The 17627-nt window shown below is 33.2% G+C and overlaps 1 protein-coding gene and 1 non-coding gene across 5 annotated transcripts in view; one reads left to right on the forward strand and one right to left on the reverse strand.

Annotated features, from left to right (window-relative positions):
• Positions 1-17627, forward strand: part of FBXW7 (F-box and WD repeat domain containing 7) — a 231044-nt gene that overhangs the window by 166196 nt on the left and 47221 nt on the right. Inside the window, exon 1 of one of the 4 annotated variants that reach the window (XM_025921508.2) lies at positions 2426-3089. The exons of the other annotated variants lie outside the window; for them this stretch is intronic. Within the exon in view, the coding sequence (XP_025777293.1) occupies positions 2943-3089 (147 nt within the window). The 5' untranslated portion in view covers positions 2426-2942. Of the gene's footprint in view, positions 1-2425; positions 3090-17627 lie in introns of those variants that run through there. 4 annotated transcript variants of the gene reach the window in all.
• Positions 13251-13356, reverse strand: LOC112859120 (U6 spliceosomal RNA). Its single transcript, XR_003223439.2, has one exon. It is a non-coding gene; the product is annotated as a U6 spliceosomal RNA (small nuclear RNA).

The raw sequence follows: 17627 nt of genomic DNA on the forward strand, positions 1-17627 counted from the left end.
GTTCAAAGAAAGGAATTTTGAAGGTTTAATTAAATAACTGATTTCAAAGGTATCACTGAGAATTTTTTTGAGAATAAAGAATGTCAGTATACATAAAATGATATATAATATTAACAAAGTGGATACTGATAGTAACTTGGAAAGGGGCATTCCATGGGAGCTACTGCATGCAACAAAGGGCTTTTTCTGATAAGGAGTAAGATCATGTTATATTGGGGGAAAAAAAAGTCTTGTGTTAAGAAATAAAGTGAGCATCAGAAGAGGTGATAGGACTAGAATGAGACTGGAGATATTTATCGCCCCCATTGGTGAGGGTGGAGACATGGTTATCTTAGATATCAGCCTCACCTTTTTTTTTTTTTTTTTGACCATATCAAATTAACGATTCCCAGTACACTCTCTTCTATCCCTAGATCTCTGGGTTGGTTTTTTTTGGGGGGGGGTGGGGAGAGGGGTGATTATTGTTCTAAATTATTTACTTTTTTATTAAAATAAATTGTTTTGTTGTGGTTAAATATCCATAGCATAAAATTTACTATTTTGACCATGTTTGAGCATACGATTCACTGGCTTTAAATACATTCACAATGTTGGGCAGAACATCTCCATCTCTATCTCTAGAACATTTTAATCTTTTCCAACTGAAACTCTATATCCATTAAAAACTCACTTTCTAGACCTTTCTTCCACTTGCTGCTGGCAACACCATTCTACTTTCTGTCTCCATGAATTAACCATGCTAGGTACCTCATGTAAGTGGAATCATACAATATTTCTCCTTTTTAAACTGACTTATTTCACTTAAGCATTATATCTTCAAGGTGCATGCATGTTGTAGCATATACCAGAATCTCCTTCCTTTTTATGGCTGAATAATATTCCATTCTATGTGTGTACCACATTTTGTTTGCTCATTCATCTGTCGGTGGTTACTTGGGTTGCTTCCACCTGTTGGCTATTGTGAATATGTTGCGACGTATGAATATCTATTTGTGAGTCCCTGCTTTCAGTTCTCTTTTGGGGGGGTTTACCCAAAAGTGGAATTGCTGGATCATGTGGAAGTTTTTTGAGGAACTGATAACACTATTTTCTACAGTAGCTACCTCCCACCAGCATTTACATTTTAAGTTCCCATCAACAGTAAACAGTGTTCCAATTTCTCTACATCCTTGCTACCACTTCTTATGGTATGTGTGTATATCTGTAGCCATCCTAATGGGTGTGTAGTAGTGGTTCATTCTGGCTTTGATTTGCTTTTCCCTAGGGGTTAGTGATATTGAACATCTTTACATGTGTTTATTGATCATTTGTGTATTTTCTTTGGAGAAATTTGGTTGTTTACTTTTGTGTAATTAAAAATGTCACCTCTGATAATGATTTTGCATTTTTAACTGCATTTGAAATTGTGGTATGAAAGGAAAATGTAGTTTAATAAAATAGTGTCTTGGTGGGGCTAGGAGTATTTCTAGTGTATGGATTGGCTTCCTAGTAGCCCACTTTATATTTAGAACGACAAATCTCTCCAATGTAAAAAAAGAAATCACTTATTTCTGACATTCTCCTTTCTAATTCTTTCCATATCACATTCTAAGTTCCCTTTATAGAGATCAATAAAAGCTATTGGAAGGAGAGATAAGTGAGATCACTGGCTTTTGGAAAGGACAGTGGAATGGATGGAGAAAACAAACTAGTTAACCGAGCGTTGTGAACATAGTTCGTGTCGATTACCTACCATCTATCAATTCTCACGCTCAGTTTTTTTTTCTTATCTTCGTTAACAGTCTAGTTCATGGGTTTGAATATAAAGCGTAGTATTAAGTAACACTGGCATAAGTGGTTAATTTAGGGAAATGTTTGAGGTAATGCTGGAAAGATTAGTTTGGGACCACTTTGAGGAGAGTCTTCGTCTCCAAATTGAGGAACCATTGAAAGTTTCTGAGGTTTGGATTATACACCACATTCTCTCTGTGTTTTAGGAAGATTTATCTGACCATGGCATGTTGGAGAAATTAGGCACTAGCGATTTGCGATGAATGGCTTAGTTACTATTTACTATAATAATTTCCCATCACAGGCTACATTTATAAGTACTTGCTTTTTAATATATATATATATATATATATATATATATATATATATATATATATCTTTAATCACATGACATATACTTTCAAGTGGAATCACTGAGTTTTTCAGAATTACAGCAATCGAACTGACATTTGCAAACAACTACAATGTCTACTGATAAGATTAATGTGAAGTGCATATTAATAGCTTTAGGGAGCTAGAGTGAATTTAATGTTTTAGTATGAGATAAAGAATGGTATGTATGGAAAAGAGAGCATGCTTAAGATGAATGCTTGAGAATATAGTGCTCATTCTGAATATATCTAAGAACAAATGTGTGTATGCATACTGTCCTTAAATGTGAAGCACATTTTAAAAACATTCCTAAGATATTAATGCTGATATTTGGGTAAGGAAGACTCAAGATATTTGAGAGAAAATACAGTATTTATTTTTTGGAGTTTTGTAAGGAAAACTTTACTTTCACTTTCTAGGGAATACCTGAGTTAGTAGTTGCAGAAGTTTGAAAAGGGACCCTACAGCATTGCCCTGCTTTGGTTGTATTCCCATTACTGACTTTGTATGGGAGGTTCACCAGCTGTTTGACTGGCAGGAGCAGGAGCTTTCACTTCAGTAGTTTATAATTCCTGGCTATTCTAGGATAGTTTGCACTTCACCAAGCCTCAGACAGGTCAGGACATTTGGTAGGAGAAGGTTGAAAGACAAAAGCAGCAGGCCTTGGGTTCTCAGCCTTTTTGTTTTGTTTTGTTTTGTTTTTTAATTAGAAAATTATATTTTAATTTGGTGGCTAGAATTTTTAGTAATGTGCCTGTATTACATGTAGAAAGTATTCATCAACTGAGAGGAGTTTTAAAATGTCAAAACCAGGAAAAGCTACTTTAAGCCATGGCTTGGTTCCTGTTGATCTTAAAAGTGCAAAAGAGCCTCTACCACATCAAACTGTGATGAAGATATTTAGCATTAGCATCATTGCCCAAGGCCTCCCCTTTTGTCGAAGACGGGTAAGTCTTACATTTAAAAAATAGGAATATTTATTTAAATGAAGTTCTTCTGTCTTCTTTAGTGAAGAAATGCTCCAAATTTCAATTGATATTTATAAATTATCAACGCATTATGTAGCTAGATAAAACTTATGTAAGTGGTAATTATAATAGAACGAGAGCCTAGAGGGCAAGGTTACCCAATCCACCTTTTTTTTCTCTCTCATTTGTTTTTCATGATATTAGAATCCTTTAAATTTATTTACAATTGGCAAATGTGAAAAGTGTGTCTTAAGTATGTTGGCAAATACTAAAACCCCAAATTTGTAGTTTTTATTTTGTGAGAAAAGCAAAAAGCTGGTGGTATTCTTCTTATACATGGGAATTACAGCATTTAGCTCTTTTAAAGAGTATTCCAAGTTCCCTAGATTTATCTGACCCTTAGAACTGTATGATTTTAAATTGCCATTTCTTTAATTCAAACTTAATGTAATAGGGACATTACTTTTTGCTGTTATATCAAATAAAAATAGCATGCAATTGTGTGGCAGTTACGGTACAGTTTATATATAGACAATCCTGAACTAACAAACATTTTGTAGAACTTGTGCTAACATATAATCAGGTTATGATCTATTGGATGTTTTTCAGGATGACATTCTGCTATCCCTTGCCAAGTTCTGACCCTGTTAATGTTAGCAGTTTTATTGTGTTTTCTGAGTTACTTGGTATTGCTAGTCTGCATTATTAACTAGAGTGATATATTTTTAGATCTAAAATATGTTTATGATCCTGAACCCATTAAACCAAAACAACAACAAAAACAACCCAAGATTAAATGGGTGATTGCGTGTAACAGTGCTATGAATGTTTTAGTTTCCTTTTTTACCTCTTTTTCTTTTTAAACTAATGGGGAAATATTCTATTGAACAAGTAGATTAACACAGAACACCTGAAAAGTATTTTTCCTCCTTAGTAAAAAGAATCTTTTATTTGCTGGGACTTAAATAACCTTTGTAAGAACATGTTTTCTAATTATCTTAGCTCCTTTTTGAGGAGTACCCTCTTCTACTCCAAACAAGTGGTAGCCATGTTGAAAAACATCTTGATTGAGGTTTAAATGTAATACAGTTTAAACATTGAAAATAGAATACAGATATCTCCACCACCCTCTTATTTTCTTCTTTACTATGTTGTCGGAAAGTGTTTGTCTTCGTTCACTTTGTCACTTTTATAACTTCTGAATGAGGTCACTGTTCTGATTTAAGCATTTACACAGAGGCCTCGAATAGCTTCAAAGTCATTAATAAACTAATTTATTATTTTTATACTTCTATAAAAGAAAATACCAATACAAGTAAAATTTTAAACTGAAGAAAAGAAATGTGGGTGTTTTAAATCAAAAGGTTAAGATATTAACAATCAAGATGATTTTGTTCTTTGTTGCTGTTTTTAATAAACTTAGGTACAATATATGGTAGATTACTTCATTATGTCACAGTGTATATTTTTGCCTTTATCTTCTAACATGTACATGAAATCTAAAAGGCTCAGCAACAGATTCTGTAAGAAAAATTAATAGAGAACTTCAAGGCTTTCCCTGAGGTCTTCCTAGGGTCACTATGCAGCTTGACTTTTCTGGGTTACTATGTTATGTTAATTTATAGCCTTGCATTTGTAATAGCAGAAGAGAACTAAATTCGAAAAATAAAATTCACACAAGAACATTTTTTGGAATAGTTAAAAAACACATTCAGTTTTAGACAGCCTGCCTGCCAGTAACTTATAATTGCATAACTCATTGAATCTGACTACTAGAAATATTAGAGGGATAGCGTAATTATATCCCCCTCCCCTCCCCGGAATTCTGTGCCTGGTTAATTTAGATAGCTTTTAATTGATTTGAATGCTCTTTGCTATTTAATTTACTAATTTTCCCTTGGTAAATTGATGATAAACATTTAAAACATGTATTTTTCTTTATCAAAGATGTAAGGAAGACTTGGTATGATATGTAATTAATCGTATTTTGTGTGTAACATCTAATATATCTCATATTGGGTACATTTTATTTTCAAGCAGATTGTTCTCTAATGACAACAAAGTACACAAAGCAGATAGAGTTCTGTATTTTGTAGGCCATTTTTTTTTCTTCCGAGTAGTGAGCTAATGTGCACTACAGTGACCTCTTATAAGACTTTAGCAATCTTGACCTAGTAAAATTTGAAAAACATGGTATTGTCCTTCCATCCCTCATAGATATTGATCCACTTAATGTTTGCACAATAAAATACTTCGAAAATTGTGAAAAATCCTTTGAAATAGTTGATGTAACTTAAACTTCGATTTGTATCTCTTGAAAGGTTTTCAGAAAATTTATTTACCTCATATTGAGTGTAAAATTGGTATTGGTAGTCTAACTTATTATATAAATTATTCTAGTCTCTCATTAGAGGCAGTTTGGACTTAATAGAACAATAAAGAAATAACAGTCAAGTTATTAACCAGTTACTGTAAATAAAAATATTTTTAGTATTAAGGTCCTCATACTTATTATGAGGAATACTTGTTAAAATTCTTGTTAAAAATGTAGATTCCTGGGCTCCCCTCTTTTGGATAGTCTTATGTAAGAGATCTGGATTAAAGCTCAGGAATCTATCTGTATTTTTAAAAGTCTTATAGGTAATCCAGACACGAAAATTTGAGAGGACTAGTTAGTATATAACTTTATTCTAAAAGAACTGATTGTCCTTTAGAGGAAATTTTACAGGAAAAGCTTACTTAATCTATAAAATAACTGAAAATTTTGAATTTTCTTTGAAATTGGAATGTCTAATTATGATACTACTGCATTTCTTAAATCCTGAGGTACATTATTTTTTTTTTTTTTGCATTTTAAACATATATAAGAAATATTTAAAATGCAAAAAAAAATGTACCTCAAGATACGTCTTGATGGAATTTTATAGCTTATTTGGCAGCATTTTTTTTCCTTTTTAGTGATTAGAGAAATAATATCTTTACAACTAAAAGAGGAGGAAAATGTACTTCAGTGCTTAAATCTCATTTCTTAACTCATTTTGTTTGGAGACTTTTAAGCATTTAGAATATTCTTGTAAAGTTACTCTTCATTGTTATTGTTTTGGTAGAAATTTCCAAATGACATGCCGTTGTTGGTTTATACAGGGCTTTTAAAGATACCTGACTATGCTGGTTTATAGACAAAATACTGTGTTTAGAATGCCTGTATTTTCCTGGGTTTGAACTGTGTACTGATTGTGTAGCATAAGTATTGGCAACACCGCTAGGAGAGGGGTATAGGACTGCTGGTGGGAGTGGTGGGAGGGGAGGTAGGGCTGATATGGGACAAGGACTCGTTGTCCCAAAACCCAAGAGCTCAAGCAATAATGAAATGTATGGGAATAATGAAATGTAATGGGATTTCTGATAATTGAAAACAATTTTGTGGGAAGTATATTCCATATCAAGTTTTGTTCAAAATACCACATTTAAAACAATTTTTCTTTAAAATGCAAATAGAAATAAAATTAGAATATTTGTGTCATTTGAGAAAACGTTAATATCACTCCTGCATGTTGTTATCATTGTGGGTTAGTTTAAATCAGGGGTCCACAAGCTCTTTCTGCAAAGGACCAGTAAATATTTTGGGCTTTGTGGACCTTATGGTCACTGTTAGAACTATTCATCTCTGCCATTGTAGCATGAAAGCAGCTTTAGGCAATACTTAAATGAATGGGTAAATGGACAGGACTGTGTTTCAATGAAACTTTGCTTATAAAACAGTGAAGATAGATTTTTATGATTATGATAATACTGCAATAAATCTTGTGCATACATTTTTTTGCTTGTTTATGAGTTTCGGCTCAGGGTAAATTTTTAGAATGAGATTGTTCAAGCCATAAATCTTACATTTCCTTTAAAACCATCATCTTTTTTTTCTAATTCTTTTGTAGTTATGTAGAAAAAAATATTTGTGTGGCTAATTGCTACAATTTTAGCATACTGCTTATTATTTCTCTTCTTAATATACAGCGTTAAGTATAATAAAGCTATTAATTAATATATAACCTACTAAATGCATCCATAATTTTTTCTACTGTTGTTGATTTAGACAGTGACCTGCTTTGAACTTTTTTGTACATAAATCTTTAACATCTCTATACACAGATTTCTAGAAGTAGGGTTATTGATTGGGTCAAGGAGTATGAACCTTTTTAGATTCTTAAAAAATACTGTTAAATTGCTCTCCAGAAAGTTGTACCAATTAAAAACCAGCACGAGGGATTTCTAATGTTGCTTAAGAGAAAGAAATCATATTCTTTCTTTTTTAAAATTTATTTTGAGAGAGAGAGAGGAGTGGGGGAGGGCGAGAGAGAGAGAAGGAGAGAGAAGGAGAGAGAAGGAGAAACAGAGAGAGATTCCCAAGCAAGTTCCTCAGCATGGAGCCCGATGTAGGGCTCAGTCTCAAGAACTGTGAGATCATAAGCTGAAATCAAGAGTCAGAAGCTTAATGGACTGAGCCACCCAGGTGCTCCTTAAGAAATCATATTGTAAGTAGATTTATTCCTACATGGCAAAGTTTTGTGGATTTTACTTAGCTAATACTGGATTATTTTATTTCCAATTTTAGTATTCTAGGTTTTTTATCAAAGGAATCTTTTTCATTTTGAGAAAATGAGATATGTTTATATATAATAGCTTCAGGAGGAAAATATATAAATAGACCAAGAAATCATTTGTTGCTCATGTAATTTTATTTTTATTCTTTTTGGAAAATATTTGCCGTAGACCTGTCACCTATTATTTTCAAGTATAATTTTCTTCTTCTCCTCCCATTGTTTTAAAACTACAATCTGTGTTTTTATCTAAATGGATGATCTACATATGTAGTTTTATGATTTATCACTGATGTAACACATTATCTTTACCGCAAGCCTTGTGGTTATCTCAGTTTTTGCACCACCTTAATTTATCATTTTATATTTCTGAATTATAGTGTGATATTTGCACAGTATAAGTGACAGCCTCTCTCAAAGTGTACTGCTATTAATAATATGTATGACAAGAGTACTTCTCATACTAACAAGAGCAGCTGCCAGAAATAGTTGCCTATTTCTTATAGCACTACTACTTACTTTTACATTTCTGACATAGCTTTGCCTTTAGCCCCATTCCAGGTTTACATTTTTTTTTTTTTTTTTTTTTTTTAATCTAGTCTAGCCATGATTAATTCTCATTGAAAGTAGCTGTAGCAAGTCTGGTCTTTTAAAATGCCTTGATGCCTGAAAGACATCTCATGAAACTCAATATCTGTTTCATGGAACTCTTAGGCAATTAGAAATAGATGGATGTTTACCTAACATACAGAAATATGAAACCTTTAAAAAGCCAGCATCCTCCAGTTCTCTCCCAGATTGATCTATTCAGGTGTCCACCAATTATATTTGTGCCTCTGTCTTTCTAGATCCTTTATATGACCTCACAGTCTAGCTTCCCTGTCTGGTTGGAACCTTTCTCCTGGCGTTGATTGCATCTACCTTTGTCCTCATACACCAGTGGAACATATTGTAATTGTTGCCATTACCTTTGGCCCTTAGGCATATATGTACTGCCCAGTGATGTTATTTGATACCTTCATATAGTTATCTTGTCTCCTCAATTAGGTTATAAACTCTTAGAGTTCAGAAATTATCTTTAATGTCTGTCTTTTTATGCTCCTAGTGATACGCAGGAGAAAGTTAGTATAAATATTCCTATGACTAATTCGTTGAAGTGTGTGTTAAACTTGGAAGATTCTGAAGTAGTTTTTGTACTGTTACGAATATGACATGTTTTTGTTTACTAAATGTTTTTCAATGACTTTGCAGCTGTGATTTTGAATATTTCATTTTCTAAATTTAAATAAACTCAGATACAGTTTGACACTTAATTTTAAAAGTAATTACTACTTACCAATTTTGAAAATGAAGGAGAAACAAACATAGGGTAAAGTCATTTAAATGGCTACTTTCAAGAGTCTACAGTAGCCCAAAAATGTCAGAAAATGCTGAAATAAAGAAAAAATATTAAAGTACTTTGGACAGGAGGAAGAACAGGGTGGTGATATGAGCAAGTCTGGAGAGATATTTTAATAGGGTACCTTATTATTATTATTTTTTGAGTAAACTAGTAAAATGTTACTTCCTAGGGTTATTTTCCTTACACATATATTCCATTGGAAGTGGGGAAGAGTTGACATTTTCAAATAATCTGGTAGTTTTTATTATCACTATTTTATCAATAAAGGAATTAGTTACCACATATCAGACCATTCTATTTTAGATCATGTCAGACTTTTTCTTCTTAGGAATGTTTCATGGGTCATGCATAAACATAAATAAACAGAATATATATAAATTATAAATTTTCTTGTGGTCTTATTCTATGTACTGTGCAAGGTACTGGCTATAAATAAAAAGGTGATGGTTCTTCATCCCCGGTACCTGTGGATGGATATACAAAGGTGAAAAATCACAATCCTTTAAGCGTCTTAGATAGTCAAGTGGTAAAAACCATAAACAAATCGTTATTGTATAAAAAGATAATTGCTTAAATGGACCCATGTACAAAATACTGTGGGAGCACGAGAGGGTCACCGAAGTCTCAAAGCACATGGCTCAAGAAAGGCTTCACAGTAACTTTGAATCAAAACATGAAGTATGTTTGCTAAGCAGATGATCAGAGAAGTGATGGACAGAAGGAACCTATATTATTGCTTGGGCTCACATCTTGGTGTTTCACATTATTTATGCTTCTGCAAATTCACTTCCCCCTTGACATGACATTTATTAGTATTAATATCAGCCAAAAATATGTATGAAATACTTAGAACAGGGTTGGAAATTTTCCTAGAACCCGTGGATATAGCAGTGAACTAGATGGACAGGGACCGTGCCCTCATGGTGCTTAGAGTCTACTTTAGGGAAACAGAAAAGTAGTTGTTAATGCCAGTGTTTCGATGACAGTAAAATCAGGTAATAGTATATAGTCTAACTTGGGATGCAGAGGAGGCACTATACTTTCCATATAGGAACTCATATAATCCTTAAAATAACCTTGTGAAAGAGGTGGTGTGTTATAGGATCCCTGTTTTACAGATGAGGAATCTGAGGAGGCACAGGAAAGTTAAATAACTTGCCCTTGAGGTGATAAGCGACGGAGCTGAGATCCTAACTCAGGCATCTGGCTGTCATATCACAAACACTATGGTATACTGACCGTTGTAGGGTTTGTTGAGTGAACAGATCCATACTTAGTTGCCAAATGTTTTAAGGATTAACTTTTGCTATGTAATGCTGGGTTTTTAAATATGTAATTCTTAGCTTTGTTCCCACAATTTATGATGGCTTCAATATCTAACTCTGATAACATTGCTTTCTAGATGGTTTTTGTCATCAAGTGATGTCTTGGTATTAGGCTGTGTCTCAGTTGTCAAATATGAATGTAAAACAAATTATAATGTGTTTTAGAGGTCTACAACTACATTGTAGAAGTAACTGCCGTGAATTTTTCTCCCTTTTGTTGATAGATAACAATCTGTTTAAGTAGTTCAGTAATTTTAACAGCACAGGGCAAGGCTATTAAGTTTAGTATGGAAGACAGATGAAAAATATGCTAAAAAATAAACTTGGTACTAAGTTCTGGTAATGTAAACACATATGAAATAAATCTACTGTCCCTTGTCTGCAGACCAGAAATCCAGCAAGTCCTGAGAACTAAGAACTTTTTTAAAGTTAGCCAACCCTAACTGTAACTGACATAAGACCGTTTTATTATTTATCTGAATGGTCCTATACTTTGTTGCAAAAATATTAATGTATAAAGTACTGGAAGTGTTCAGTAATACATATGCACTGTATTACTTTTCTAAACTCCAAAAAGTTCTGAAGTCAGCAATAGAGCTTTCTGCAAAATTGTGGGACTCCACAGACCTTTGAGTTTTACAGCTGTCACCCACCTACAAAAAATGGAATACACTTTGAAATGTCAAAGTAGTCAAAGCCTTGTCTTAAGTCTCTGGGCACATGCATATTTAAGTACTGTAAAACATACCTGATATAAATGGATACCTAATTTTACTAACCTAGTTATAGGCAGCTCCATATAATATATAATGATAATTCAGAGCTTATATATTATTTTTCTTTAGGGATTAAATGCGACTCCTGTTATCCGACTTATACATTAAATGAGGAATGAGAACCTCTACCACTGTTTTACTTCTTCTAGTATTTCTACATAAAATTAATAGCACTAAATTAATTTTTATTCTGCTAATACATATTAGGCATACTTTCTATGTGTGTTGCTAGTGTAACAAAGATGAGTAAGGCAGAGGCCTTCCTTTAAGGAGGCTACAGATGCTGTTCTGTCTCAGAGACTTATCTCATTGTCCCCACTTTATGGTCACATATCAAAATCAGAGGTTAATTAGCTTATACAACAAATAAACATCTATTAATTGCGAGGCACAATTCTAGGCACTTTAGATACATTAGCGAACAAAGCAGAAAAAGTCCTACCTTTTATAGAATTTAACGTTTTGGTGACCCTGAGAATTCTGCCTGGGTGGGGACAGCGTGTTTGGTGTGCTCCAGTATATAGTGTGTCACCAGACTCCTTTATTCAATTGTACGCTTTTCTTTTCTAAATCAACTCAGGGTAATTTGTCTTATAGTTTCTCCATTTGTTTGTATAGATACTACATACATGTGCATTCATATACAGACACAGTCTTTCTCTGACTTGATAGGATTATGTTGGTAATTTTATTGAAATGTATAATCTACTGGTTTTCAAATACTGTTAGATAGTATCTAGCACAGAATAGTATTTTGAGGTCCTGAAAGATTAAATACGATTCCATTTTCTTCCATTTTTTCATATTCTTGGAAGGAAATTTTAATATCTTATCAAGCTCACCTAGTGATTTCTTTCTGGATTGTTCCTGCATCAGAATTAGAGTTCTTGGCCCTATCTGACTTGTGGAAAGTTGCATAAATTAATGTGTGTCTCACATATAAACCAATTATATAATGATAGATATAATTTATAGGAGATGTATTTATGGTAGATATAAATGATAGATATAAGTTAAGTTTTTTTTTAATATTATAGAAACTTCACCATAGAAAGTAAGAGCAGAAAGGACTACCATTTATGGTGAAGCCAATGACATTCTAAATGTTAGAAGTTACAGTTCAGTTATTTCCATGATGCCGCACATCTCTTTATTTGCATATATAGTGTTTTATCCCTAAATTGTGAAAAGTAAGATAGGTTTTTTTTTTTTAAAAAGTGAATCTGATACTAGGTTTCTCTTGTGACTTTGGTAGTATCTCTATATATATAAATGTTTATATATTTATAAACTTTATTGACATTTAGTTAGGGCTAGAGGAAGAACAATTAAGAATAAGTATTTCTCAAACATTAATACATTAATACTGACTCCAAAAACACAGAGCTAGTTATTTGTTTCTGATTATTTTATATTTTCATGTATCTTATATTTGAGAGAAAAAATACAATTTTGGGTGAAATTCTCTTAATTTTTTTCTCCTTGCTAGTATTGAAAATGTAAATCAAAACTTGTAGGTTATTCCTATATTTAATTACATTTTTATGTGTGGGTGATTACGTATAGTTCACTTGGGCACAATTTAAGCTTAAACAGCTTTTCAGTATTCCACAAAAATCTCTGCATTATCACTTTGGATTTTAAAATGTCCTTGTTACTACTAGTTTGAACATGTAGGGGCAGTATAGTACTGTTTTTGTAAATCTTGTGTGAATTTGTGGGATTTTTGAATTGGTTAAGTGGTGTTAAAAGTTCGTTCTTCTTTGAGAAAATGCAGTTGTATGTCTTATTTTTTAAGGGATGATTGGGGAGTATTTTATTAAGTTGGAACTATTCTTTCAATTCAGGTTCTGATGCATAGTGTACCAATCTTTTATGTTAGGGAAGCTCATGGCCTTGTTATATTTGAAGTCAAGGAATATGTTAAGCTAACAGGAAAAGAACATTTTTATAGTTATAGAGTAAAATGAAGACAGGTAAAGTGGATTTACAAAAATATGCAAAAATAGTAAAATCAGTGCAATTTTGCTCTTTTTGTTTTTTTAAATATGGAAGCTTCAGGAATTTGTGTGTCATCCTTGTGCAGGGGCCGTGCTAATCTTCTCTGTGTCGTCCCAATTTTAGTGTGTGTGCTGCTGAAGTGAGCACCAAAATCAGTGCGATTTTGCTCTTATTCATCCTGTACCAGCCTTTTCAGACATGAGTGTTTAACTATGAGAATCTTTTAAATAAAGTCTTAATTTTTGAATCTAACAAGTGAACACAGTTTAGGTTACTAAACAGTCTTATTTTAAGTTTCTTTTTTTTTTTTTAAAAATTTTTTTTTTCAACGTTTATTTATTTTTGGGACAGAGAGAGACAGAGCATGAACGGGGGAGGGGCAGAGAGAGAGGGAGACACAGAATCGGAAACAGGCTCCAGGCTCCGAGCCATCAGCCCAGAGCCTGACACGGGGCTCGAACTCACGGACCGTGAGATCGTGACCTGGCTGAAGTCGGCCGCTTAACCGACTGCGCCACCCAGGCGCCCCATTTTAAGTTTCTTTAAGAAGTATTTTTTTTTCAGTATCAAAACGATTCGGGTTATTACAAAATTGATAGTTTTTTTCCCCACTTAAATTGATTTACACTTAAAAACAACTGACGACTTTTCTCTTCCATTTATTCATTCAATAATTGCTATGAGTCAAGGACTGCTTTAGGCGTTTGAAGTACAACAGTGAATGAAACAGACTCAAATCCTCATCCTTATGGAGTTTATATCAGAATAGCCGAGTGCTTAACAGCATAGATGATGGAGTCAGTTAGACTTGGGATTGCATTCTTAGCTTCACCACTTACTAAGCCTCATCTGTAAAATGGAGATAGTAGAAGTACTTACTTTCATAGGGTTGTTGTAAGAATAAAATGAAATAACCTATAGAAAGTATGGTTATGTAATAAGAACTTAATAACTATTACGAAGTCCGCATAAGGCTTTTTCAGTGTATTGGTAAAAGTTATAATTAAATCTCCTTATATGATAGTACTTATTTCTTTTACTTACAGTTAGTGTTTTGAATATTTTTTCATTTTTAGTTCAAATTGTGAAAGAAAATGCTTAGCACCAATTTTAAATGGTCATTTTCTTAAATAATTTCCTGAATGACTGTTAATCTCTAAATGGAAAGCTACTGCATGTGAAAAATTAATGTGATTTGTTCTACTTACATTATGTAGATTCATTCACTGTGACTATCATCTATGTAAAAATTAACCCCATTATGTCTTCCTAAATTAAGGTAACCTGTGCTATCTTAGTATTTTGTTTGGAGTTTCTCAGATGTTTAGAATAAATGTGTTGGCTTCAATACCATTAAATTGAAACAATTTAAATCGCTGTATAAGAATTAAAAAGAGTGTGTTGATTCACATATTAGCTGCTAAAATGTCTAGTAAATAGTTCCCATTATGATTTTAAGCTCTGACTCCATTTCTTTCCCTAGAGGCCTCAAAATAAGTTAATTAAGAAATGGAACATACTTGCTAACATATTTGAAAACGAGCTTATCAAAATGGCCCCTGGTATATCGTTACTGTATAAGAATTGAGACTGAAAATATTTAAGGACTTGATTCGCAGGTCTTAACAAAAGTGCTTAGAGATTTAGATCTGTCTTTGGTACCCTGTGCTGCTCTTGGTTCTCTTTATTTTTTAATTACGTGGAAACCCCATATTTAACACGTATACATACATGCGGATGTGGCACACGCACACACACCTACAAGCACTCCCCGGCCCCCCATACACGCAAATGAAATTCTCACGCACCCCACCTCTGTTGAGTAGCTTATCTGCTGTGTTCATGCTGCAACTGCTTCATTGGGGGGAAGTGTTGTTCTGCTGTTTTCATGTTAGCTTTGTTATCATGCGGTATTTTCAGCTGCTCATACTCATTACCATACAGCTGGTATGTAGAGAAGACAAGGAAGCAAGCAGAAGTTGTACTGTCTACAAGAATAAGAAGCTCTCTTGCAGATGGGGTGCTGGCAGATGGGGCATGTGTTTGAACAGGTTTTACTAATAACAGAGTGCATTAAAAATCATTCTGAGAAAGTCCTAAGGTCAGTGCCATGAATTCAGAGCTTGAGAGGTTGTTCAGCTTTTTGTAGACCTTTTTAGAATATTAATTAACTCTCATACAAAAAAGTAATAAATGGCTAACCACAACCTCACCCAAAATATTTTTTATCAGTTTTTCCTTTTTCATTTTAGTATATTTTCTCTTTAATGTAATTTACAAAGCATTGATACTATTCGCTAGTGTTTCTCATTATTGCACTGTATTTCGTAGTCTTCAATATATTTACTTAAAATTTCCAGACCATGGTTATATACAAAAGTACATATACTTTGAGCAATGTAATAACATTCTTCAGGTTTAATATATAAATGTTAAAATATTTCTTAGAAGATGAAAAGCAAAGAGGATTTAGAAATGCATATATATAGTGTTGACTACAGTGAGGTTTAAGATGAATTATGTTCTATCTCCAAAGTTAGAAGTGAATGGTATGCCCCAAAATGTATCTTTTGTTAAAATTATCATGAAATTATTATGAAAATGCTTTTCATATTCACAAAACCAAATGAAGTAACAATGAAATAACTATCAGGAACTTTTTTTTTTTTAAAGTATTTCAGTGGGATCTTAGTCCTTTTGGCCCTTTTCATTAAGTGTAGTGTTTCTTGCTAGATCCTTTCTCAATGGGAGGTCATGATAAAAAGCAACTAAAGCAAAATAAAGATAGGCGTTTATGTGTAAAATGCATAATATTCAATTTAATTTTAATGGAAATGTCACTTAGCTTGCTATTTTGTTCATAGAGATTAAAATATATATTGCCAAAGGTTGTTTTGTCTTTTTTTTAAAGCAAATATTACTTAAAATGGTTTTGGTAACTCTCAAAAACTTTCAAGGCTTCAGATTTCTTGTCAGTAAAATGGAGATTCAAAAATGATATCTCTTGGGTTAGTACCAATGAATAAATAAAATACTGAGATCTGTGGGATATGGTGTACATTAAGTGTTGTTAAAACTGTGTATATTCCTTTTAACAGTAAAAGTTTATTTTCTGTTGGGCATTTTTAAAGGTACAGGAAGTTCTAAACCAGGTTGGTTTTTTTTAACAAAGATAATTGCATTTTTGTTGTATATCAAACTGTATATTTCAGTTTAGTTTATGCTTGAGTTGTGTAACTGATAAATATCTAGAAAATTGTATTACTTTTCCCTGAGGGGGGGATATACATATATAAATATATAAGATGATATAAATAAAACTATATATAACACATACTAAATAAATAATATATAAAATATGTTACCTACATCACCTTCCCTTATATTTAAAATTATATGAGCTTTTCAAATTATGCTGAAAATTAACTTTTACGGTTATTTTTTCTGTAGTTTTGTGTCATTATTGACCAAAGTATGTGTTACATTGCTCATTATCTCATTCAAATATTGTTTTTTGATACCCTGTTAAGTGCAGGATACCCTCACCCTATGTGAGGAGTTGATGTAAAAGAATCAAAATAGAAGTGGTCACTGCTTTCATGGAACTTACAGTTTAATAAGGGACATGACATGATTAATGTGCCTACAGTGTGACAAGGCATTGGGTCAAGCACTGTGGTTAACAGCTTTAGAATGGGGAGGAGGTGGCTCAGAGAAGGACTATACACAGATGATTCCCATGTTTTCATCTCTAATCTAGACCTTTGTTCTGAGCTCCAGAGCTAGTTGGAGCATGATATCCTCACCTGGATGTCTCAAAGACACCTCAAATCAAATATGACCAAATATGGAATTCGTGATCCTCCCTACCCCAGGAAAAGCAAACAAACACTCTTGTCTAGTATCCTCTCTCATGTCCCATCCAGTGGGAAACCTAAGAACCTAAGAACCATAAGAAACCTAAATGTCATCTTTAATAATTCCTCCTCCTTTACTTTTCATGACTAGTCAGTCTGTCATCAAATCCTATTAGTTTTATGTCCTAAATGTCTTGTAACTGTTCACTTCTACCCGTCTCTTGTTGCACCTAGGTAGTCTAACCCACTGTTATCTCTTGCCTGGCCTGGTGGAATAAATTCCTCACATAGTCTCTCCACATCCACTCTCACTTCCGTTCTGTTTTTAATACTACATTTAGAATGATTTTTCAAGAGGCTTATCTGATTATTTCTTTCCCTTCACTAACATGCAGCATTAGCTTTTCACTGCTCTTATGGTAAAGACCAAAATCCTTTATGAGGTCTTGCATAATCTAGCCCTTATCTACTTCTCTTAACCTCATTTTGCACTTGCCATAGAGCCTTTATTTGTGCCTTGCAGCCATTAGGGGTGCTCTTCCCCCACCACAACACACTTTA

This window comes from Puma concolor, chromosome B1 (genome assembly GCF_028749965.1).
Source record: "Puma concolor isolate L17-30 chromosome B1, mPumCon1.1.hap2, whole genome shotgun sequence".
NCBI lineage: Eukaryota > Metazoa > Chordata > Mammalia > Carnivora > Felidae > Puma > Puma concolor.